The 27551-nt window shown below is 37.1% G+C and overlaps 1 protein-coding gene across 5 annotated transcripts in view; it reads left to right on the top strand.

Annotated features, from left to right (window-relative positions):
* Window positions 1-27551, top strand: part of Bicd1 (BICD cargo adaptor 1) — a 230005-nt gene that overhangs the window by 73999 nt on the left and 128455 nt on the right. For 4 of the 5 annotated variants that reach the window (XM_077798934.1, XM_026412338.2, XM_026412336.2 and 1 more), the window contains exon 2: window positions 22251-22463. In XM_077798934.1, the coding sequence (XP_077655060.1) occupies window positions 22251-22463 (213 nt within the window). Of the gene's footprint in view, window positions 1-22250; window positions 22464-23517; window positions 23671-27551 lie in introns of those variants that run through there. The other variant, XM_077798935.1, reaches the window with a different exon arrangement.

The raw sequence follows: 27551 nt of genomic DNA, 5'->3' as shown, positions 1-27551 counted from the left end.
AGATAAATAGTTTGCAGATATTTTCACCCATTTCATGGGCTGCCTTTCCATTTTGTCGATTGTTTCCTTTGCTACACAAAAAATTTTAAATTTGACATAGCCCTTCTTGTTTAGTTCTGCTTTGGTTGATTGTGCTTTTTGTGTCATGTTCAAAAACTCATTGCCAAGGCCAATGTGAAGGAGCTTTTCTCTTATTGTTTCTTCTTATGGTCGATCCATTTTAGCTTTTATGTAGCTATAAGGCAAGAGTCCCATTCTTCTGCATGTGGATATCCAGTTTTCCCAACACTGTTTATTTAAGAGATGAGCCTTTTCCCACTGTGTATTCTTGCTACCCTGTCAAAGATTGTTGACCAGTATGGGTTTATTTCTGGGCTCTCTATTTTGTTCCATTGGTATTGGTCTTTGTATCTGCTTTTATGCCACATCCATACTTTTTTGTTTACTACGCCTTTGCCATATAGTTTGAAATCAGAGAGTGTGATGCCTTTGGCTTTGTCCTTTCTCAAGGTGCTTTGACTATTCAGGGTTTTTTTGTTTGTTTGTTTGTTTTGTTTTGTTTTGTTTTTGTGGTTCCATACAAATTTTAGGATTGCTTTTTTCTATATCTGGGAAAAATACCATTAGTATTTTGTACTGAAACTGTAGATTGTTTTGGGCCATCAGGTCATGTTCCATGAAGAAAGTAGAATGGGAAAAGAAGAAAAAAAAATTGTCTGTCTATCTATCTATCTATCTATCTATCTATCTATCTATCTATCTATATATCTATCTATATCTATCTCAACTAAATCAGTTCCCTGGCTTCCATCCCCTTAACTTCTGCTCACATGTCCTTGTATACCCCTAGCACCCAGGGAGGTTGGGGTGAAGTAGCCTTCTATTGGGGGAACATTGTCACCCAAACAGAATCAGCATTCTGTAGTAAGGGAGCAAGAAGAGTGGATTTTGTGTCAGCAACTCATAGTTTCTTGCCCCACAGAGGATGAGGACAGAGATAACTGGATAACTTTTGCTCCAGTTTAGTCTAAACAAGCTCATTTCTTACTCGGCTTAAACTACTTTTAATTTCCTCACTTTCCATAAGTCCAGAACAAAAGTTTCATATTCTCTCATGAATGTTTCTATTAGGTTCTTAATTTCTAGCTTCTTGCTGTATTTCGGCTGAGGACAGCATAGTATAGCCAAAGGCAGATTCTGCCACTGGCTCTGAATACGGGTTCTGTCACTTACCCACTGATAGGTTACGGAGCCTTGTATGCAGAATGAGACATTACTATCTGCTATTACAAATAATCATTTTAGACTCAGGCAGTTTTTAAAAATCAAGGGAAAAACTACATCACAAGAGGACAAGAAGATGCACTCAAAACATATATTTAATTCATTTTGTTAACCAGGAAGAATGTTAAGTACCTGAATACAGAGCAAAAGAGAAAATATGTTCAAGAATTTTTTTTCTTAATAATAGGTACTTTATCTATTCTACATAGAAAGTAGAATGAATTTTGGGATTCCACCTCTTGGGTCCCCTTCTTCCTCTGGGAGAAGTCTTTTCTGCTGTCCTTTAATAAAGCCTCTACTTTCCACTCTGAAGAAAAAAAAAAAAAGAAAGTAGAATGAATTTTAAGAAAATCTAGGTGAATATTACCAATATACAAGTTGAATGCAGTCCCCATCAAAATACCAATGACATTCTCACAGAACTAGGAAAAAAATCCTAAAAATCATTTGGAAGAATAAAAGAGCCAGAATAACCAAAGCAGTTCTAAGTCAAAAACAAAAAACAATACCTGACTTCAAATTATACTCCAGAGATATAGTAACAAAAACTTCATGATACTAGCATAAAAACAGACAGATAGACCAATGGAACAGAAGAGAAAACGACAAACCCACACATCTACAGTCATCTGATCCTTGACAAAGTTGCCAAAAATACACATTGGAGAAAAGACAGCCTTTTTAACTAACGGTGCTGGGAAAACTTGTTATGCATAAGTAGAAGAATGAAACTAGACCCCTCTTACCCTGCACAAAGATTTAACTCAAAGTGGATCAAAGGCTGGTCATGGTGGCACACACCTGTAATTGCAGTGGCTTGGGAAACTGAGGCAGGAGGATGCAAATTCAAAGCCAGCCTCAACAAAAGCAAGGTGCTAAACAACTCTTGTTTCTAAATAAAATACAAAATAGGCTGGGGATGTGGGTCAGTGGCTCAGTGGCTGAGTGCCCCTGAGTTCAATCCCCGGTACCAAAAAAAAAAAAAAAGTGGATCAAAGACCTAGAAATTAGACCAGAAACTATGCAACTCCTAGAAGAAAACATAGGGTCAACACTTCAACATATAGCCATAGGCAATGACTTTCTCAATAGGACCCCTAAAGATCAGGAAATAATACTAGGAATTAATAAATGAAATGGCATCAAATTTTAAAGCTTTTGCACAACAAAAAAGTCAAGCAAGAATGTGATGAGAGATGCTACAGAATGGGAGATAATCCTTGCAACCTACTTTTCTGACAGAGAATTAACATCCAGAATGTATAAAGAACCCAAAAAACTTAACACCATAAAAACAAATACCCTAATTAATAAATGGGCAAATGAACTAAACAGACTCTTCTCAAAAGAAGAAGTACAGACAGCCAACAAATATATGAAAAGAAATTTAAACATCTTTAGCAATTAGGGAAATGCAAATCAAAACTAAGATTTCGTCTCACTCCAGTTAGAAGGGCAGCCATGAAGAATACAAATAATAATAAATGCTGGAGAGGATGTGGAGAAAAGGAACACTTTTACACTGTTGGTGGGATTGTCAATTAGAACAAGTACTATGGAAATCAGTATGGAGATTCCTCAAAAGACTAGGCAAGGAACCACCATATGACCCACCTATACCACTCCTTGGTATTTATCCTAAAGAATTAAAGTCATCTTACTATTGTGATGCATGCACACCCATGTTTTAGGAGCACAATTTACAGTAGCCAAACTCTGGAACCAGCTTAGGTGTCCGTCAACAGACAGATGAATAAAATGTGGTACATGTGCACAATGGGATTTTATTCAGCCATAATGAAAAATGAAATTATGGCATTTGCAGGAAAATGGATGGAAGTAGAGGCCATCATGTTAAGCAGATAAGCCAAACTCAGAAGGTCAATCGTTGTGCAAGTTTTCTCTCATATATAGAAGCTAGAGAAGAAAAAGGAAAAGAAGGGTGGTAGTGGTGGGGAATCTCATGCAAATGGAGAGGTGATCAGTAGAGAGAGGAGAGGGACTAGGAAGGGAGGAGGAGAGGGAAAGGGAAATACTGGGGAAGGATATTGACCAAATTATATAGCTCTATCACGTGCATGTACGAACGTGTAACAACAAATCCTACCATTGTGTGCAACTATAAAGCACCCATAAAAATATGGAACAAAGAAAACTCTAGGTCATATTGATAATTTCATGTCAATAGTGCTTTTTGTTAATAATTGCAAGATCTGGAAGGGTCCTTAATTACTTTCTTCTTTGGCTTTCAAAAGAGACACCACATTTTTGTTGTTGTTGTTGTTTTTGTTTTCTGGTTTAGTATGAAACAAGCACCCCCGCCCCCCTTCCCCCCCCCCCCCACACACACACACAAAGAAAGCCTCCTTTCTATGGTTCTTTCTTCTGAAACAAGGCTTTCCTTTTCTGAGCCCTGAGCTAGGATAATTTCCTCTGAGATATTCCTATTATCTGGGGCCTTGTAGTGAGGTCACAGCCTCAGCTGATTTCACTCTGTTTTCTTGAGTTGAATGGAATGAATGGCTTAACAAGTTGTCTTTGAAAGGGATAGACTTGCTTTTATACAAAACATGCATATAAATAAGCCCTCCAGATTTTTTTTCATACACTATAATGAAGCCAGCAATTTGGCACTTAAATACATAGGGCACTTAATGAATGTTCATTGGAAGAAAGAGTAATGGTAGAAAGAAAGGGCAAAGGAGGAAAATAAGGAAAAAAAAAATTCCTTTACTTTTTACTAGGGGAAAGGTTTGATTTTTAATTGGGAAAGAGAATGTGAACCTTATTACTTACTACTTTTATACATGGATACCTAGAATATAACTTACGATGACTTAAATAATTTCATCTTATCTACATTTTAAAGACAAAGACACTCATGGGACAAGACCCAGGAAAAAAAGTTTGCCTATATATTTAGTACATATTTGTTGAAAAAAGACGGAATCTATTAGACATGTGAATTTCTTTCTGGTTATAATAATCAGAAAATGTATGCAGTTCAGTTTTGTTTCTGGATTGACATTCTGCAAAGCAAGCAGTCTCTTGGAATTTCTTGCTGAGCACACGTATTTTTCCTTGTGCTGATTCTCGAAGTCTCTGTGTTTGGATCATGGCTGTTGTAAGAGACCACCAGCTTCTAACCCAACCAAAAGAAGTTGATGTGAACCCTCAGAAATGACACTGGACATATACAAATAATTATGGGACAGTAGTTTTCAACATTTTTGATCCCAAGATTTTTGACATGTATCACACTGCCAGCAACAAAATATTAGGAACCTGTGGAGGTTTTCGTGAGAGAAAGGGTGGAAGGCTCTCCACTTGGGCACATAGAATCCTTTGTAGTTGAGACAACTTCACCAGGTAGAATACCAGATCCTAGTTTGAGGCTCAAATATGGGGAAGAACAAATATTTAGGATCTCCAGGGCTAGTGGGCAATGGTAAGCAAAGATGTGGAGAACCTGAACTTACCAAATTTGTGGGGGGTGGGGCAGGAAAAATTGCTATAAGAGGTAATTTTTTTTCTTTTTCTTTTTTTTTGATGATTTGTGTATTACATTTTCATTAATCTTATATATGTGTATATATACACACACACATATATAAATGTACACACACACACATACACACACATTACTTACATAATGAAAAAAGGTTTGCTACATTCAGCACCAGTATGGCTTTGCTCCTTTTGTACAAAGCCACTGTTTTCGTCATTAGATTGACTTTAGGCTACCTTAGTAACAGCATCCAGTTTGAAGCAGAAAATTCCAAGTATAACTAACTTAACGACTAAGATGTAGATGATATCATGTTCCCCTTCCTTCTCATTGGAACTGTCCTTCACCTCAGTACCTTATCCACATCCCTGGGACGTTACAAGCTAGCCTAGAAACAGACACACTCTGTCAATAAGATTTACGGCTGACTTGGCAGTCCACATAAGTGGGAAGGGAGGGGCAGTGCATTAAATGGTGCAAGGGAAATTGATTATTCATATAGAAAATAATTAAAATAGATCGGTACTTCATCCCATCCACAGAAATCAATTTCAGGTAGATTAAGGAACTTCAATATAAAAGGCAAAACTTTTAAACTTTTGGCAGGAAATAAAGGAGAATAGATTTATGACCTTGGGGGGAGGGAAGGATTTCTTAAATGAGACAAAGATAGTGCTAGCCATAGGAGAAAGGGTTGGCCATTAGACTACTTTAAAAGCAAGGACATTATCAAAAGCCACAACTAAAAGAGTAGGAGTGGGCATGGAGGAAGGAGGTCACAAACTGGCAGAAAATATTTGTTTTATATATAATATACATAACTGATGAAAACTTGGGGAACAGAAACCCATCCTTTATAAACAGGACTTCATCTCATCAAAAGCATTGCCAAATAAGTGAGAAACAAGCCATAAAGACTGGGGAAGTGAGGGGGCTGGGGTTGCGGCTCAGTGGTAGAGCTCTTGCCTTGCAAGTATGAGGCACTGGGTTGGATCCTCAGCACCACATAAGAATAAATAAACAAAATAAAGGTATTGTGTCCATCTACAACTAAAAATAATATTAAAAAAAAAAAAAGACTGGGGAAAGAGCTGGGCCTGGTGGCACCTGCCTGTAATCCCCTGACTCTGGAGGCTGAGATAGGAGGCTTGTGAGTTCAATGCCAACCTCAGCAATGAAGTGAGGTCCTAAGAAACTTAGTGTTTCTAAATACAGTATAAAAAGGGGCTGGGGATGTAGTAAAGCACCTCTGGGTTCAATCCCCGCAGTACCAATAAATAAAAAAATAAATAAGACTGGGGAAGGTATTTGTCATATGTATAACTGGTAAATTAATAAAGGGGAAAAAAAGGCTCTCTGACTAATCTCTAGGGTATATAAAGAACTCAAAAAGCTAAACACCAAAAAAACAAATAACCCAATCAATAAATGGGCCAAGGATATGAACAGACACTTCACAGAAAAGGATATTCGATCAATTAACAAATATATGAAAAAATGTTCATCATCTCTAGCAATTAGAGAAATGCAAATCAAAACTACTCTAAGATACCATCTCACTCCAGTCAGAATGGCAGCTATATTAAGAATACAAACAACAATAAGTGTTGGAGAGGATGTGGGGGAAAAGGTACACTCATACATTGCTGGTGGGACTGCAAATTGGTACAGCCGATATGGAAAGCAGTATGGAGATTTCTTGGAAATCTGGGAATGGAACCACCATTTGACCCAGCTATCCCTCTCCTCGGACTGTATCCAAAGGACATAAAAACAGCATACTACAGGGACACAGCCACATCAATGTTTATAGCAGCACAATTTACAATAGCTAAACTGTGGAGCCAACCTAGATGCCCTTCAGTGGATGAATGGATAAAAAAATGTGGCATATATACACAATGGAATTTTACTCAGCAATAAAAGAGAATAAAATCATGGCATTTACAGGTAAATGGATGGCATTGGAGAAGATAATGCTAAGTGAAGTTAACCAATTCCAAAAAAACAAACGTCAAATGTTTTCTCTGATATAAGGAGGCTGATTCATAGTGGGGTAGGGAGGGGGAGCATGGGAGGATTAGATGAATTCTAGATAGGGCAGAGGGGAGGGAGGGGAAGGGAGGGGGCAGGGGAGTAGCAAGGATGGTGGAATGTGATAGACATCCAAAGTATATGTATGAAGACATGAATTGGTGTCAACATACTTTATATTCAAGCAGAAGTATGAAAAATTGTTCTATATGTGTAATAAGAATTGTGATGCATTCCGCTGTCAGGTGTTTAAAAAAATAAAACCAATTTAAAAAAAAAAGAAAAAAAAAGGCTCTCTGGAGAAAAAAAAATGACAGAAGCTTTGGATAGAAGTTACAGAAATAGAATAGTGAATGGTTAGTAAAAGTATGAAAATGTTTAATTTTATTAATAGGGAAATGCAAATTAAACCTGCCAGGTGAAACTATTTCACAGATTTCAGGGTGGCAAAAGTTTTAGTCTTCACACTAACAGTAAGGGTAGGTAGCAAGAGGGACTTGTTGGTGCCGCTCATGGCGGTATGTATTAGTAGAGCGCATCGGAGTCAGCGGCCTTGTCAAGAACTGATGCTGACACAGTGCAGCCATTTAGCATCTGGTCCAAGCTGAGAGCAGTGATTCTCAGTGCCACATTAAGATCTCAAGGAAAAACATAGCTGAGACTTATGCCAGACCTGTGGTTCCCAATTGTGTTTCCAAGTGTCCTGGGCACCACAGCAAACCATAGAGGACTGTGGGATATTTTATATTCAAGCGAACTCAGTGACACTTGGCATCTGTCTGTTGGACATTATGTGAACTACTAGCTCCAGACTGTTCAGTGCAGTTTCAATAATTAGCCCGTGCGGCAGTCTTTTCTAGTATAAAAGGTTTTCAGTGATTGCTATTGTTAAAGCAGATGCCTAAAGAAAACCACTGTGGAACAGAAAACCAGGGCGGTGGAGTCCAATCCGATGCCTGGGTGCACACATCACAATAGTAGGTGATTGTAGTTATTTAAGAATGAAATAAGGGCTGGGGATGTGGCTCAAGCGGTAGCGTGCTCCCCTGGCATGCTTGGGGTGCTGGGCTCGATCCTCAGCACCACATAAAAATAAAATGAAGATGTTGTGTCCGCCCCCCCCAAAAAATAAATAAATAAAAAGAATGAAATAAAAATATCACTTTTTTTTCAAAATTTTTTATACAGCTTTTTCAAACAGTGTTGTTAGAATATAAAGACGTAAGTTGTTTGACCCTGACTATTTCAACAGAATTATTACATATTTGTTCCAGGGATGCTGTGAAAAACTTGACATGCCAATCCTTGAACCAAGAACACTGGGAATCTCCATCCCGAATAAGTTACCACAGAGCATTTGGAGATGGAACCTCTTCCTTCCCTCCCTCCCTCCCTTCCTCCCTCTGTGCTGGGGATGGAGCCTTGCACATGCTAAGCGCATACTCTATGATGGAGCTGCATTCCCAGGCCTTTCTACAAAGGTCCCCAGTTGAGCCAAGCATGGTGGCCTGCACTTGTAATCCTAGCCACTCAAGAAAGTGAAGGCAGGGCTGGGGATGTGGCTCAAGCGGCAGCGTGCTCGCCTGGCATGCGTGTGGCCCGGGTTCGATCCTCAGCACCACATACAAACAAAGATGTTGTGTCCGCAGAAAACTAAAAAATAAATATTAAAAATTAAAAAAAAAAAGTGAAGGCAGGAGGATCAATTGTGAGTTCAAGGCCAACTTGGGGAACAGAGAGACACTTCTGTGCGCCCCCCCCCCAAAAAAAAAGGAAAAAAAATGAAGTTAAAATGACAAAGCTCCCTGGGTAATTCTAACAGCCAAATAATTATTGGCTGAGAAGCACCACTAGAGAACCTGTTGCTCATGTAGCTTAGGACAGTGCTACTCAGTTGTATGTGGGGACCAGTGCTGGCTGGGAAATTATTTCCTACAGGTCTGTATCAAGATAAGTACAGATTATATTAATCATACTTTCGGTGAATAATGGTACAGATTTATGATCTTTTTCTTTTTTCCTTAAGTTTATTGAAATATGATTTTGTCAAATTTAATTAAAAAACCATGACTTTTGCCATTTTTTCATTTTTTTTAGTAAGTTACTATTTTATGGGGTTTTTTTTAGTTATTAACATATAATAAACTACATATATTTAAAGTATACTTTTTTTGTGTATGTAGTTCTGGGAATCAATGTATGGCCTCATACATTCTAGGCAAATGCTCTACCACTGAGCTATATCCCCAGCTTGTAAAATATGCAATTTGATAAGTTTTGACATAAGCATCCACCCATGAAATCATTACCATAACCAAGGTGATGAACATATCCATCATTCTTTAAAACATTGCTTACCTCTTTGTAATTTTTTCTTTTTGACACCCCACACCCTTTACAACCTCCTGATCTTTTCCTCCTTCTCAGAGCCACCACTGATCTTTCTGTCACTGTAGATTAGTTTACATTCTCTAGAATTTCCTATAAATGGGATTTTTAGAGATCTTGTTGGCTTTTTTTACTAAGCATAATTATTTTGCAAATCATCCTGTGGTTGCATGTATCAGTAGTTCATTACCTTTTTATTGCCAAGTACTATTCCATTGTATGGATATACCACACTCATTTATCCACTCACCTATTGATGGAATCAGAGTTGTTTCCAGTTTGACTATTACAAATAAAGCTGCTACGAATAATTTTGTACAACTCTCTATGTGATCATATGCTTTCATTTATCTTGTCTTTCATTTTCTTTGTCTTTCAGAGTCACATGGTATGTGTAGACTTATAGTAACTTATTTTTATTGTGTTTTACAAAAAAATGTGAGTCTGCCAAAGATTGGAAATAAAACTCTTCCTTCCCTGAATATATTTTGAGAAATACTAGAAATACTAGCCTACTAGGAGGCATGCATGAAAATGTTGTTCATAGCTACATTGTTTGTAAGAGCAAAAAACTTGAAATAATCCAGTCATCCATTGTCAAGGGAATGGATTATTAGAATAATATATATTTATGAAGGAGACTATAACAATGAAAAAGAACTACACATATGAATAACTAATAAATGTATAAGTATATAAATGTATAAACTTACAAATGTAAAAATGAACAACCAATAAATGTCTGAATTGTAGAAATTTAAGCTTACATTAGAAAAGCAAATTGCAAAAGGATAAATATAGAAGGATTTCATTGTATGAATTGTAAAAACAACATTATACAATATTATAGATAAATACATATGTGGTCAACTATAAAGAAAATGATAAATGCAAAATTTTGGATGGTGTCTGCTTGGGGAGGGGTTGGGGTACAGTGAAGAAGATAGGACCGAAGTGGGTACATAGAAGCTTTTGAAGCTGATGGGTTTTGGTCTATTTCTTAAATTACGGAAATTCATTTTTGTTCTATTTTTGTGCTTATGTTTTATTACAAATTTTCTTTTATGTGTATTTAACATATAACAACAACATTTAGAAAAATCACGTTAAAACGGGAGGTTGTTAAGCAAGACAGAGGTGCCAGTTATAAGCCATTGAGTATAGAAAAAATCTCAGGCTTTAAGTAGATGCATATTTGAATAAGAGGCTGTTGTTAGGTGTTACACTGAGAAAAATCAGGGTCATTAAACCAGGTTATGGTAGAGCATGTAGGAAGTATAGAAAATATGATATGTTATTTATTAGAATAATGTTCTATAGCCGCATAGTGTGATGATTAAATCAGTTGATAATATGTCATGTATTGTTTTTTTTTTAAAAACTAATCTCAAGTTAAATGCATGTATTTCAGTTTTATGGTAATTGAAAAATGGTTTGCAGAATGCAAAACTAGGAATCAAAAGTTAGCAATCAAAAGTCCTTTAAGCCTATGCCTTAAGAAATTACTCCTAGTCTTTTTACATATTTGGTCACTTCATGAGAAGAAAGATAGATCAGAGGTCCCCTTGTGGTAAGATGTTCAGTGTTTCCCATATATGTCTTGCACAAGTCCAAGCAGAAGCTTAACACTAGGGGAGGAAGTGGCCTGCCAGGGTCAGGTCTGAGACTTACTAAGGGCAGGAAAGAAGAGGATGGGGGCTAACACGTAATAGGCATTTACTGTGCAGAGGCATTTGCTATGAGTTTTATACCTCTTATCAAATATCCCCAAGGGCTAGTTTTTTTTTTTTTTTTTAACTTTAAGAGAGATGGTTTTGCTCTGTTGCCCAGGCTGTCCTGAATTTAATAGGCTCAAGTGATCCTTTTACATCAGCCTCCCAAGGCCCATGCCATTACACCTAGCTAAGCTAGTATAATCTTACCTTTTAGATAAATGTTACTATTCTTGTTTTATACATAAAATGACTGAAATAGAAATCAAATATGTTGCCAAAAATTCCAGAGAAGGCCAGGTGTGGTGGCGCATGTCTGTGATTCCAGCAACTGTGGAGGCTTAGGCAGAAGGATTGCAAGATCCAGATCAGCCTTAACAACTTGGCAAGACCCTGTCTCCCAAAATAAAATAAAAAGAACTGGGGGTGTAGCTCAATGGTAAGCCACTTTGAGTTTAAAATGGAATACTGCACCAAAAAAAAAAAAAAAAAAAAAAAAAGGATTTCAGAGGAGGCAGATTTAAATCCAAATGCCCTTGATTCAAAGCATGAACAGTTATTGAGCACTTACTATTTTTGTCTCAAAAACTCTTCCAAATGATTTTCCCTATTAAGCCTTACAATTAAACTATGACATAGAAGCTATTATTATTCCCATTTTACAGATGAGAATCCTGAGATGCAGAATGTTCAGTAACTTGCCCAATGCCACAGCTACTACTTTGGGCAGAGTTGCTACAGTTCAGAAGCTTGTCCTCTTAACTTTTTTTGGCCTCTTAGAAGTGCATCTTCTCTTTCAAGGACCTGGCTTGTTTTTATCGGGAAAACCTCATATTGCCTAATAACTTTTAAACTCTGTGAGCACGGGAACCAATTTCTACTAACTGGATATTTCTGGAATGCCTGAGCTGCAGTGTGGTCTTTTCCAATTGGATCATACCTTCTAAGTCTCTGCTGCCGGAATATAGTGGTTTGGGAGACACTTCTCAGTCAGTTTTAATACTTTAGCTAGATTCTTTCCATTTTGGGGGGTGTGCCTTATCAGATCCCTTGGACTCAGTGTTTTCCATGGAATGAGAATGAATCCTTGGAAGAGCTTTCAGTCCTCAAACTTTCAGACTTCTTTAACATGGACCCATGGACCTTTTTTTTTTTTTTTTTTTTTTAAGACTTCATTAAAAACAGACAGTAATTAAACATTTTAACTCATGATAGGATTATAACTCACATCATTTCTACTCCCAAAGTGTTCAAAGTAGATTAAAATAAAAGAAACCAACATAATGGGGTAAATGCGATGAAACTCAAAATATTAGAGAGAAAACAGGAGAGAGTTATACCAAAAAACATAAAGGTATTTTAGTGATTGGTATTTCTCTTATTTAATGCTGAATTTCCTGTCAGCTGAGGCAACAGAAATATAATTAGTCAAGTTATTTTTGCAGTGTATTTATAGAAGGTAAACCAGTTCATTGGGAAGTTGATCTAGCTCATGGGAACTTGTAAGAAGGAAAGTGTTGGCAAGTTGAATCCTACAAGTTGAATCATTTCTAAATATTTGCTGGAGCGCTCAGATCATGAAGTGCTATTGGAAAGCTTTTCATGAACTGCCACGGATGGTATTTTTTGATAGCATTATCCTGGGAATTGAACCAAGAAGCACTCTACATTGAGCTACATCCCCAGCCTTTTAAATTTTATTTTGAGACAGGGTCTTGCTAAGTGGCTGGGACTGGCCTTGAACTTGAGATTCTTTTGCCCTCAGCCTCCGGAGTTGCTGAGATTACAGGTGTACACCACCATGCCTGGCCACTGACAGTCTTAATGAGACAACATGACACTGCTATAATTCTTGCTTAGCAACATTAAAATGTAGGCTGGCCCCTCTGGGGAAAGGCTGGTTCTAGGTCATTCTTTCACTTGGTTCTAATCTCTTCCCTGACCACCGTCTCTCTAAAGGAGGCTCCCTCTCTCTGCTCCTGTATAACCCTCGATCCCTGCACTTTTCAACACAGTAGCCACTAGCCATGTTACTATTAAAATTGTGTAAAAGTTAAAAAATCAGTACTTTGGTTCTACTAGCCACATTTGAAGAGCACACATAGACACAGTGACCACATTGGACAATACAGATAGGTCATTGTAGGAAGCTCCATTGGACTTGCCTTTCATTTTTTTCCCTAGAACTTTTCCATCATTGTGTCACACACTTATTATTGATTTATTTGTTTATGTTTCACTGGAATGCATGCTCTGGATGACAGAGATTATCTAGAACACTGTGGTATCCATGCCTAGAACACTGGTATCCACCAGTTCCTGGTGTAGTATAGTGCTCTGTTAATCTGTGGAGTGAAGAACAAATGAATGAATGAGTGAATTTCAATATTATTTTGCAGTTTCAGATTAAAAATATTTTGTTTCATGTCTTTGAGTGACCTAGTACACTTTCTGCCAGTTTTTAAGATGAAAGAATGAAATTTTTTTTTAAAGAGAGAGGTGAGAGAGAGAGAGAGAGAGAGAGAGAATTTTTAATATTTATTTTTTAGTTTTCGGCTGACACAACATCTTTGTTTGTATGTGGTGCTGAGGATCGAACCCGGGCCGAACGCATGCCAGGCGAGCGCGCTACCGTTTGAGCCACATCCCCAGCCCCAAGAATGAAAATTTTGTAAGCAAGGATGCTTACTGAGGTTCAAGTGATATTATTAAATTTTCTCACCCAAAATTTGCCTCTAATATTATGAAGAAAAATAGTTATGAAAATTCTACTTCATAATTAATATGTTATCCAGAGCATAAAGACATAAATATCAGTTTTCTTTGGATTAAGAAGTCATATAAGTAGAAGGAGAAAAAAGTGCTTATTATATAGCTAATTGGACTTAATGCTAATAAGTAAAGCAACTTTGGTCCATTGCAATGGAATATATTAAAAGTTTGCAATTATAGCTACGTACACTATGAGAAATCGTAGAACATGCTAAAACTGTTTAGAAATATTAATTTGCCTCAATTGATTTAAAACAAAATACCCATAAAATTATTGTAGTACCTAAAAGGAATTTGCCATCTCAATAAAAAATAATTAGAAGCATGCCTACCTTCAGTTTGCCTGTAAAAGGACATTGAAGCTGGTTTTGTTGTTCAAGCCAGGTTTTGTAGCTTCAGTAGCCTTGAAAAAGATTGATGTCTTCTTGTCAGGAGACCATTGGTGATAGAGGAAGGAGGTGCCTGGTGAGCCAGACAGGACTGGTATATCAACTTTAATAAGTGACTGAACGATAGATGTTAGTGACTGTCATGCCCAATTCCAGACATTGGCAATTAGGAATTAGATAAAATAGGAGTATTTCCTCCTTTACTCTTACTTTGTTTTTCTTTTCTATCTTCTTCCCTCCCGTCTTTTCTTCTTTTCTTTCTTCTTTTCTTTCTTTCTTTCTTTCTTTCTTTCTTTCTTTCTTTCTTTCTTTCTTTCTTTCTTTCTTTCTTTCTTTCTTTCTTCCTTCCTTCCTTCCTTCCTTCCTTCCTTCCTTCCTTCCTTCCTTCCTTCCTTCCTTCCTTTCTTTCTTTCTTTTTTTTTTTTTCCCAATACTGGGGATTAATCTCAGGAGCATTATACTTTGAGCTATATCTCCAGTCCTTTTCTGTTTTATTTTGAGGCAGGGTTTTGCTAAGTTGCCCAAGCTGGCCTCAAACCTGTGATCCACCTGCCTCAGCCTCCTGAATATCTGGGATTATAGATGTACACTACTGCATCTGGCTCACTCTCCCTTTCTTAAAAAAAGCAGATAGTTTCTGAGTAGTGTTAGTTCTTATTGGCAAATGTGGATCATGGGGCATCTCTCGCCTGTGCAGAATTGGTATTATTTTGCTATTTCAAGTAAAAAACACGAGTCATGTCCTTAGTTTCCATTCTGCACTTTGATCATTTTTCAAATCAGGTCCATTGAAGGGCCAAGTTCTTCATTAAAATAATGACTAATTTCAGAAACCCATATGTTCAGTTAAAGTTTCTGGACTACAATAACAACAAATAAAATATTCGTCAAAATTTTATACTTGAAATTTAATTCTTGATTCTTTTTTGAAAGCCCATTCAATGTCATATTTGAAAAAAAATTTTTTTTATCTCCTTTAGTGCTCGATGCAGAGTACAGGTATTTGAAAACTTTACATTAAGGTTGGAATAATAAATTTACTTTCCACGAAGATGTTGGGAGTTGTTTCAACCAAGAGCTATAGAGTGCCCAAGCCAACAGATTTTACTGAGGCAGCGTAAACAAAATGGCCCTTTGGCAGATGTTTCGAGTTTTCTGTACCCATAAAGGGGGAAATAGTTGTGTAAAAGGAGCTAGCTGAGGCTCGTGACACACAGTTCATGATGTTAGATTTTACCAATACCTGACTACAGAGTCAGGGATCCTTTAGCAGGGCAAGAGGCTGGAGAAAGACTCGGCTGCCCACTGTGGGGATAGTTGCTGCCAGAACCTTCCTTGCTCTGGAGGTATTTCAGTGGATAATCAATTCAGAATTGACCTCACAGAGTCTGTTCATTACCAATTGAATAGCAGAACAAACATCACCTCCAAACACAATTTTTCATCTGTTCATGATTTTATGTGCTTATCACCATACGTGGTTATCTAACTACTCAAGAATTCCTTTCTGTCCAGAGATTGAACAAGCCAAGCACTGGGAGTATTCTGTGCACAGGGGAACACCTATATTGGAAGACTTGGTTCTCAGCTGGTGCTTAGGACCGATATTTGATTTTGTTGACATTCAAAATATAGTCTTAGTAAGACTCTGTTTTTTTAGGGTATTATTATTATTACTTTTTGTTCTACTTAGTTGTACATGACAACAGAATGCATTTCAATTCATCGTACATAAATGGAGCACAGCATTTCAGTTCTCTGGTTGCACACGGTGTAGAGACACACCATTTGTGCAATCATACATGTACCAAGGGTAATGATGTCCATCTCATTCCACCATCTTTCCTACCCCCATAACCCCTCCCCAGGGCATTATTTTTAAAATGTTTTATTTCTGTGAGTATTATTTAAGAGAAGCCCCAGATTATCTTGAAAATCACTAAATCATGCTATCTCTTATTATCAGATGTCCCTTACAGTAATTGACACATATCTTTTTGGCCTTCAGATTAACAGTATAACAAATGTGAGATGGAGTTTCATGGGCCAATTATGGTCTAGTATTTTCACGGACTACAGCATGATCCAGGAGCATTTTAAATTTCAAAATGTAATGATATCGTGGTATATCATGAAACCATAGTCTTCTCAATGAATATAGCACTTTTTTGGTGTTCATGTCTTTGATATTCTTCCACAACCCTGTGCCAGTATTTTATCAGACCCGCAAAGTCATGTACGGCAGAGGCCATGTGTGTACTAGCTTTTTATTTTGAAATAACTTAGGATGTAGAGACAGTTGCTAAAATGCTACACAGATTTCCATATTATCTTTATGCAGCTCCCCCAAGTGTTACCATCTTACATAACCATGCTGCAATTGTGGAAACCAGAGACTGACACTGATACAATATTATTACCCAATCTAAAGAACCTGCTACATTTTATTAGCTGTCCTACCAGTGCCTTTTTTTCTATTAGTGCATTATAATTCTATAAAATAGTAGAATTCATTATGTCTATTCATACATACATATAATATAATTTGATCAATCTTATTTCCCAGTACCTTCCCTTTCTCTCCCCTCTTCCTTCCTCTGATCTGCTTGCTGTGCTCTGCTGATTTCCCTTCTGTTATTATTATTAATTATATTAATCATTTAAATGATAGTAATAATAACAGTTATTATTAATGATATAATCATGTGTATGTGGTTATAATACAGAGTGCAGTATATTTGTACATGGTCATAGCATATGATAGATTTTGATCCTCAGTAATTTCCCATTCTCTTCTCCCTTCCTCTCAATCCCCTTTTCTCTACTCTGTTGGTCTCCCTCCTGTTTTTGTGAGATTCCCTCCCTTTTGAAAATCTCCCTCACCCCAATTTCTGTATATGAGAGAAAAATTCAACCCTTGGTGTTCTGAGTCTAGCTTATTTCACTTAGCATGATGTTCTCTGGTTCCAGCCATTTACTAGCAAGGGCCTCAATTTTGTTCTTCTATGGCTCAGTAAAACTCCATTGTATATGTGGACCATAGTTTCTAGCAGTGTCTTTTTTCAGGTTCAGAATCCAGTCCAGCACCCCACCCAGCACTCTTCATTCTTCTTGTTCTAATCTAATCTGGATGAGTCTTTCTCCATTTTTTATAACCATCATAATATTGAAGAGTCCTGGCCAACAGTTTTGTAGAATGTCTCTCTCTTTGGGTTTGTCTGATGTTTTATGGTAAGAATTGGCTTATGCTTTTGGGCAGGAATACCCCTGAACAAACATCACCTCCAAACACAATGATGTTGTGATGTTGTGCTTCTCAACATATCGTTAATGGGTATGTGACATCTATGTCTCATAGTTGACCTAACTTTTGGTCACTTAGCTAAGGTGGTGTCTCCCAATTCTTTTTCACTTTAAAGTTATTATTTTCCCAATTGGAATTAATAGGTATCTTGAGGGGAGATACTTTAAGATTTTGCAAATATCTTATTTCTCATAATACTTTTCCCCAAAATTTTAGGTTATCTGAATGATTCTTTTTTTTTTTTAAATATGTTTTAGTTGTTGATGGACCTTTATTTTGTTTATTTGTATGTGGTGCTGAGAATCGAACTCAGTGCCTCACACATGCTAAGCAACATTGAGCCACAACCTCAGCCCCTGAATGATTCTTTTCTGCACTAGTTATTACTTGATGTTTGCCCAAATGCTGATTTAATTTATTTCTATCATTTCTTTCATATTATTAGAATCTACTGTAAGAAATAACTATTAATATAATAACCATTTATTCAGTTATTATATCAATATGTGCTCATGCATTTTTACTTTATTCAGTGGATTATAATGCATTATTATAATTACTTTATTGTTCAAATCATTCCAAATCCATATATATGTATATATATATATATATATATATATATATTAGTTTTTATTCTAATTTGTTATATATGACAGCAGAATGCATTACAATTCATATAGAGCACAATTTTTCATATTTCTGGTTATATACAAGGCATATTCACACCATTCATGTCTTCATATATGTACTTAGGGTAATAATGTCCATCTCATTCCAACATATTTTTTTACCCCCATGTCCCCTCCCTTCCCCTCCCACCCCTTTGCCCTATCTAGTGTTCGTCTAATCCTTCCATGTTCCCTATCCCAACCCCATTATGAATCAACCTCCTTATATCAGAGAAAACCTTTGTTTTTGGGGGATTGGCAAACTTCATGTAATGTTATATTCTCCAATTCCATCCATTTACCTGAAAATGCCATGATTTTATTCTCTTTTATTGCTGAGTAAAACAGTCCACTGTGTATATATACCACATTTTCTTTATCCTTTCATGTACTGAAGGGCATCTAGGTTGGTTCCACAGTTTAGCTGTTGTGAATTGTGCTGCTATAAACATTGATATGGCTGTGTCCCTATAGTATGCTGTTTTTAAGTCCTTTGGGTATAGACCAAGGAGTGGGATAGCTGGGTCAAATAGTGGTTTCATTCCTAGTTTTCCAAGGACTCTCCATACTGCTTTCCATATTGGCTGCACCAATTTGCGGTCCCACCACCAATGTATGAGTGTGCCTTTTCCCTCACATCCTCACCAACACTTATTGTAGTTTGTATTCTTAATGGCTGCCATTCTGACTGAAGTGAGATAAAATCTTAGATAGTTTTGGTTTGCATTTCTATAATTGCTAGAGATGTTGAACATTTTTTCATATATTTGTTGATTGATTGTATATCATCTTCTGAGAGGTGCCTGTTCAGTTCCTTGGCCCATTTATTGATTGGGCTATTTATCTTTTTGATGGTTAGCTTTTTTAGTCCTTTGTATACGCTACAGATTAGTGCTGTATCTGATGTGGGAGTGGTAAAAATTTGCTCCCAAGATGTAGACTCTCATCCCAGTGTGAGACCACATCTCAAGATGTGGTCCTGGGGATTGAACTCAGGGCCTTGCACATGCTAGGCAAGCACTCCATCATTGAGCTATATCCCAGTTCTTTTTTATATATATATATATATATATATATATATATATATATATATATTTTTTTTTTTTTTTTTTTTTTTTTTAAAGAGGAGGGGATGAAGAAAGGCATCCAAGAGAAAGCAGTTAGCCTCAAAGGGTCCCAAACTGTTTCTTTTTTTTTTTTTAATTATTTTTTAGTTTTCGGTGGACACAACATCTTTATTTTTTATTTTTTTTAAAGAGAGAGGGAGAGAATTTTTTAATATTTATTTTTTAGTTCTCGGCAGACACAACATCTTTGTTGGTATGTGGTGCTGAGGATCGAACCCGGGCCACACGCATGCCAGGCGAGCGCGCTACCGCTTGAGCCACATCCCCAGCCCTTTTATATTTTTTGAGAGAGGATCTAAACTAAGTTGCCCAGACTGGCCATGACCTTGTGATCTTCCTGACCTTCCTCAGAGTTGTGGGATTTCCAGGTGTGTGACACCATGCCAGTCTCCCCATTGATTTTATTTTTATCTTTTAAAATATATTTTTTAGTTGTAGATGGACACAAAACCTTTATTTTATTTATTTGTTTTTATGTGGTACTGAGGATCAAACCCAGAGCCTTGCAGATGATAGGCAAGCCACAACCCCAGCCCCTCCCCATTGTTTTTTTTGAATATTTATTTTTTTTAATTATAGGCAGACGCAATATCTTTATTTTATTTTCTGTGATGCTGAGGATAGAACCCAGTGCCCCATGCATGCTAGGTGAGTGTTCTACCTCTGAGCCACAACCCTAGCCCTCCCCATTGTTTTTTAAAAAGCATTTTATTACTCTTGGCTATCACAGATATGCCAAGCTCATTGTACTCCAACCCTAGGACCAATTTTTCCAAAGAGCCTTTCTCTTTTTATTGGAGATTGATATTGAGGAACAAAATCTGGGTGCTGGGTGTGCTTATTGCTACTGGCATGCCATTGCTTCTGGGCCCCACAGCTGACAGAGCTGGGAAGTATATGTGTGTGTGTGTGTGTGTGTGTGTGTGAATATGCATACCTTTGAGAAGCCTTTCTCTCTCTCAATCTGTGAATATTTATTTACCTATTAAATCATGTTTATCCTGATAACTTCCTCCACCACTAGTTTCCTTCTCAATTTCTCCCTTCCTTATTTGCAGTTCCTTTCTCCAACAATGAGAAACATTGCTTTCATAACCTCTATGAAAAACAACTTCACCAGCTAGATTATATAGTGTTTTGAGGATGTCCATGTTGTCTTTTTTTTTTTTTAATTTTTTTAAAAATTTATTTATTTATTTATTTGGTACCAGGAATTGAACCCGGGGGTACTTTACCACTGAGCCACATGCCACAACTCCAACCCTTTTCATATTTTATTTAGACACAGGGTCTCACTGAGTTGCTTAGGGTCTTGCAAAATTGCTGAGGCTGGTTCTGAACTTGCAAACCTCTTACCTCAGTCTCCTGAGCTACGGGGATTACAGGTGTGCACCACTGCCCTCAGTGTCCATGTTGTCTTTAACCTCATAGTATATAGTAAAAATATTGTTTTCTAAAATGCTAAGCTTTGGGCTGGGGATGTGGCTCAAGCGGTAGCACACTCGCCTGGCATGCGTGCGGCCCGGGTTCAATCCTCAGCACCACATACAAACAAAGATGTTGTGCCCGCCGAAAACTAAAAAATAAATATTAAAAAATTCATTCTCTCTCTCTCTCTCTCTCTCTCTCTCTCTCTCTCTCTCTCTCTGTCTCTCACTCTCTCTTTAAAAAAATAAAAATAAAAAAAATAAAATGCTAAGCTTTGATTTTTATTCCATATACCTTCTGGTGTGACTTTGTTATTCAGTTATAATACAGTTGGGTTTGTCCTTATACTATTTGTGTTCTATTTGGGGTTTCCACAGCACATAGAGGTTGATTTCTAATGTGTATTTGTGAGGCATTACTGTCATTCTAGGAGTCAGACTATTTGAGAAGGCATAATCAGAGAAGCCTTGTGCCTCTTCTTCCCTCCAGGACATTTCATTCCCCCAGTCTTTTCACCCCATTCCCACCATCCCCTGGAGACAACCAACTTGTTTAGTTTCTGGTTTATTCTCCTAGATTTCTTTCTGCACAAATGAATAGATAAATGTTTTCTTACAGAGATTACATTTCAATGTCTTTGTGGTACTGGGCCATTTGAATGTTGTTTGATGATTTTCTCTTTGAAGGGCACTTGTTGATAATTGTTCTGACATTAGGTTAATGTATTAGAAAGCTAGTGAAGCGATTATTTTCTTTCTGGGAAATATTTGTGGGATTTTTTTTTGAGGGAGGTTACTGGGGTCTGAACCTAGAAGCTTAACCACTGAGCCACATCCCCAGCCCTCCTTTTTTAAAATATTTATTTTTGAGTTGGACACAATAGTTTTATTTTTTGTTTATTTTTATGTGGTGCTGAGTATCAAACCCAGGGCCTCAAACGTGCTAGGCAAGCACTCTACCGCTGAGCCACAACCCCAGACCCCTTTTTTGTTTTTTACTTCTTTGAGACAGGATCTCGCTAAATTTCTTAGGGTCTTGCTAAATTACTGAGGCTGGCTTTGAACTTGTGATCCTCTTACCTAAGCCTCCCGGAGCTGCTGGGGTTACTGGTGTGCACCACTGTGCCTAGCTGTGGGATATTTTTCTAGAACAAAGGTGACATGAATTTTAATGTACTGATCAACAATCAAGTGTTTTTCAATAGAATCTGTCTGAACAAAAATAACATAAAACAGCCAGTAATGTTTTTCAATTTTTCTTTAACACATAGCTATTTTTGCAAGATGTTTAAATTTTTTTTTCTCTCCTTAAAATTGGGTTTTGAAGGGACTGAAGCTTTAGCTCCATGGTAGAGCATGTGCTTAACGTGCAGGAAGCTTTGGGTTTATCTCCAGCACCCTTTTCCCTGAAAAGGATTTGAATTATTCGAAAAGGATTTCAGGCACTAATTAGAGCTATTAGATTGTTACCTATGTTTTTTATTAGTTATTATTATTTTTCTTCTGGAGGTCTTTCAGCATAGCTTTTTTTTTTTTTTTTAATACACAAAGCCAAACAAAGCATTTTCCATGTCTGCTTAATAGTGCTGTGGTATATCTCATTATGCACTTTTTTTTTCTTTCCAAATACTCTACAGGCATTTGGGCAGTCCTTCTCCATCCATCGTAAAGTCGCTGAAGATGGTGAGACTCGGGAGGAAACGCTTCTGCAGGAGTCTGCATCGAAGGAAGCTTACTATCTGGGCAAGATCTTGGAGATGCAGAATGAACTGAAACAGAGCCGGGCTGTGGTCACTAATGTCCAAGCAGAAAATGAGAGGCTCACGGCCATTGTGCAGGATCTGAAGGAGGTAAACAAGTAAACCCTGCAATACTTGTGTGGGAGAGAGAAACAATACAAAATGCTCTCTGCCCGAGAGATGAATAAAACCTTTGCTTTCATCCAAGGAGCTGTGTTAAGCAAGAAGCACGTAATACTGATGCTAGCAGTTTTCCTGCCTTTTTAGCAAAATGGCAGCTTGCTCTGAGATGAGCTTTCCTCACTTTTATTGTTTTTTAAGAATTAAAAATTTTATGGGTTAGGAATGGCCTTGACAGTTTTGCCAAGGTGTATTTAAAAAATATAGTGACCTTAGCACTTCCTCCCTTCATTGCCTGTTTTAATACAACGTGGAGAAGAATGGTGGGCTGTAATCCTCTGCAGCAGTGTGAACTGAAAACGACAGCAGTGTTAACCCAAGATGCTCCTCACTGGGGAATGAATCCCAGGGGAGTATTCTGAGGGCCATGGAGTCTCATAATACAGAACCCCAATCCATTTTACTGGTTGTAAGGAAGGTAGCAAATGATAGCCAGTATGAATTAGATTAGGGGATCTCCATCAGACCCTGAGCCTCCACCAAACTACCCTCATCATCCTTTGCAAGGCAACATCACACACCATATCCTTTTGAGACTTCTAGGGTCATTCTTTAGTGCCGGATAGCTTGGGGACAGAAATAACCAAATGCAGCTTTATAACCAAATGCAGCTTTATCCATTAAACCCTGTAAGGCCATTTTGGGAAACTTCATATTCTATCACTCCATTTTCAACAATTTAGGTTACTTTTTATTAACATGTATTAATTGTACATATTAATGGGGCTCAGTGTGATATTTCAACACATGCAGACAGCATGCACATCTGGAATCGGTAGAAGAGGTGCAGATGTCTTTTAGCACCCCACACCCATGCAGCAATTATTGGCGTGCAGCTGCTTGGTCCACAACCAACTGGGTTCCTTAATTGAACATCTTAGTATAATAGAATATGCATTTCTAACAAGTTCCCAGGTGATGCTGTGGCTGTTGTCCCGGAAACATTTTAAGATCCACTGATTCAGACTTTTTGTTCTGCCCAAAGCTGAAGAAGGGAGGACCAGAAGGATCACAATTTGGATAATTGCTGAGCACCATGATCTCCTGAATGAATTCCTTGAGAACACTTAGGTTTCTGTACATTTGGGGGAATTGGTGTGCAGTAAGAGAATAGCTTGGTACATACATTTTTTTTTTTAATCTAAAGCAGCTCAAGGCAATTTAGGCTATGAATATATTCATTCAGATTTGTCAGGTAATTGAAAGAAAAAAATAAAAAACTTGTTAGTTTCCTGGTTTCCTAAGTGTGTTTGTTGATATTCTGACAGGCTAAAATCTAGTGGCATTACTATATCTCTAGGGCCTACTGTTTTTCATCAGGCTTCAAGTTGTTTTGATGCCCTTAACAACATTATTATTAGCATTTAGAGCAGAACATGTATTATAAAAGGAGAATAGAAATAAATTATATGTATTTTTAGTTAACTCATAACATACCTTTTGGGGGGCATACTGGGGTTTGAACTCAGGGCTCTTAACCACTGAGCCCCATCTCCAGCCCTATTTTGTATTTTATTTAGAGACAGAGTCTCACTGAGTTGCTTAGCACCTTGCCTTTGCTGAGGCTGGCTTTGAACTTGCAATTCTTCTGCCTCACTCAGCCTCCCACGCCGCTGAGATTAAGGTGTGCATAACATACTTTTGATGGTTGATATTAAATTGAAATCTCAGACTTGTTTTTATTGTAAGCTCAACTTAATTTATTTTTTGTACTCACTGATACATAGTGATTGGAAGAGACATCATTAGGTTAGAAAAATTATGCATCATAGACCGTGAAAAATACGTAAAGACAACCAAAGCTTAGTAAATCATCAGCTTGACAGATGTTGTGTGAATTTAATAATTAATGAAAGCATGTATATTTACTAAAAGGGCTCATCTCTTTGTTTCAGTAGGATCATTGGTATTGGCAAAAGTGAGTTTCTGAAGTTGTGTGCAGTATGTTAACTTTACATATATATGCATGTGTGTATGTGTGTGTAATTCCCAGGTCAATTTGTCTTGCATATATAGTAGTTATAGGAAAGTATGGAGGTCAAATGGAAAAATTGCCTAATTAAGTATTAGGAAATCAGTTTTCTCAGTTCTGCTAAAAGTTTTATATTCCTGATATTGGTAAAATTTGTTTTAAGGTTATATTGGCATAGAGTAAGTCCATAATAAGCATATGCTATTATCATTAATAATTTTCTACACCCCTATGAAAGTCCATGAAGATATCTCTCATTATGTAGATCTGTGTTCTTAGATTAAAGAAACATTAGATAAACGTCTCTGAATTTACCACCATGGAAATCCTTTCTATTGTGGTTCAGGTTGGGCAGTTGGATTACAATATGCTTTTCTTTCTGCCTTGGCCTCAGGACTATGTTTAACTGTTAAAAACTAACTTAGATTTTCATATATTCCTGTCAATTTTTAAGACATTTGACATTTTGTCAGCCTTACTATAAGCATGTCTTTAATGGTAAACTGTTTTAAATAATATTTAAAATTATAGATAGTATAAATAAAAAGCTATCCAAATCAAAGAATCAAATTAGAAGTTAATCTTAAGCAAGTTAGAAGTTAATTTTATAATTACTGTAATAATTAGAATTTATTGTAATATTTACAAAGCACACAAAGCATTTGGATCAGTATTTCTAAACAGAATTGGTGTGTCACATAAGATAGACCTCTTAGGTGGAATGCAGCAGATTGGAGTTAAACAATGAATAATTGGTCCAGGGGTATAACTCAGGGGTGGAGTGCTTGCCTAGCATGTGTGAGGTCCTCTGTTCAGCCCTGGCAGAGCAAAAACCAACCAACAAACAAATAAACAAGAAACTTATTAAGTCAAAAGTAAGATTCAGCCTGTACTTTAAAGTAACTTTATTGAGCACTGGACACTGTTCTGAATTCTGTATCTATGTTTGAGCATATTATCCCATTTTACTAAAATGGAAAATGGGACATGTGAATTGAAGAGACATTTAGATATTTGTCCAATGTACTTGCACTAAGTGACAAGCCAGAATCAAAAAAACTGGCTCTGATCTATACGCTCTTAGCCTTGTCATGGTAGCTGCCAAAAGCACATCAGCCTCTTCTGAATCTTGGCTCAAACTAATTAAATTCTTGAAGAATGTATCGAGAATTAGCACAATAGCTTCTGTGGTCTTACTGTGTCTCCTTCAGATTCATGTGTTGAAACTTAATCAGTAATGCGGTAGTATTAAGAGGTGATGAAATCATGAGAACAGTGCACTCATAATGGGATTAGCACTTATAAAAGAGGTGGGGAACTAGGTAGGCTCTTTGGCCCTTCTGCCATGTGAGGACACAGCATTGCTCCCTTCCAGAGGATGCAGCAATAAGATACCATCTTGGGAGTCAAGACTGGATCCTCCTGAGACACCACAGCTTCTGGTGCTTTGACCTTAGATGTCTGGCCTCCAGAACTGTGAGAAATGAGTTTCTGTTCTTTAGAAATTACCCAGCCTTAGGTATTTTGTTTTAGCAGCAAGAATAGATCAAGACAAGAGCCAAACTTTTTTTTTTTTTTTTTTTTTGCAGTACTGGACTAAGAACTTAGGTCTTCTTGCATATTAGACAAATGCTCTACACTGAGCTATATTTCTTAGCCCTTTATTTCATTTTATTTCATTTCATTTTTTGAGGTAAAGTCTAAGTCATCCACATTGGCCTTGAATTTGTAATCCTTCTGCTTCATGCTCCCAAGTAGCTAGAATTATAGGCATATACTACGTGCCTGGTTTGACAATAATTTAATTTGTAATCCCATTTTAGTGGGATATGACTTTTATATTTTAAAAGATGCTTACTCCATATGATTTTTTAAAGTTTTTTTTAAACAGATGCAACATTTTTTATACCTTTATTTTATTGACCCATTTTTATGTGGGTGCTGAGGATCAAACCCAGTGCCTCACACATGCTAGGCAAATGATACCACAACCCCAGCCCCTATGCCATATGATTTAAAAAAAAATATTTTTAGTTGTAGTTGGACACAATACCTTTATTTTATTTATTCATTTTTATGTGATGCTGAGGATTGAACCCAGTGCCTCATATGTGTTAGGTGAGCGCTCTACCACTGAGCCACAACCCCAGCCTCAGTCCATATGATTTTTACCACATTTGAAAGTTCAATTTTTCTCTCAGTGGAGTAAAAAAAATCAAATTTCATAATATGCCAGTGATCCAATTTCCAGAAATTCATTATATGAACATTTTGAAAGTATATCTCTTCTACCACAAGGAACTCATATTCATAAAATCCTAGGATGGGAAGGAACTGCAATGGTTATTTACTAATAATACTTCTCCCAGAACAATAATATTTCTTTAACATCCCTAAATGGCCATATATTTGTTATTCAGACTCGTCCAGAATTATGGCAAAGAGAAACTGTGAGCCCCTTACAAAGAAAGGACTATATTTTGTCTATCATTTACCTTGGTATCCCCAACATCAAGGCTAACCAAAATCAGATATTAGAAATTAAAATTTAAAAGTAATTTTTATTGAGTCAAATTGAATTAAACGAAACTGAAAGAACATGTTTTAGAAGTTAGCCATCCCTGTGTGAATTTTAGCTGTACCAGTGGCCAAGTATGTGATATTGGGCAAGTTACATTTGTTCTCTGTGTTAGTCAGCATTCTATTACTGTGACAAATACCTGAGATGAAAAACTTGTAAAACAAAAAAGTTTATTTTGGCTCACAGTTTTGGAAATTGTAGTCCATGATCAAGTGACTGTTGCTTCAAGTAAGGCAGCACATCATGGTAGTGAATGAATAGCAGAGCAGAACCTTCCTCTTGACTGGGACTCAAAAACAGTAGGAAACTAAGGGGCTAGGCTTTTCTTCTACCCCCTTCAAGGACATGCCCCCAATGACTGGAAGGTGTCCCACCTGGCCCCTTAAAGTCTCTACTACCTCCCAAGAGCACCAAGCTGGAGACCAAGAGTTTATATACCATGTAGGTTGTTGGGGGACACTTACCT

This window comes from Urocitellus parryii, chromosome 5 (genome assembly GCF_045843805.1).
Source record: "Urocitellus parryii isolate mUroPar1 chromosome 5, mUroPar1.hap1, whole genome shotgun sequence".
Classification (NCBI taxonomy): domain Eukaryota; kingdom Metazoa; phylum Chordata; class Mammalia; order Rodentia; family Sciuridae; genus Urocitellus; species Urocitellus parryii.
Note: the sequence above shows the minus strand (reverse complement) of the source record. Positions and strands in the feature narration are given on the sequence as shown.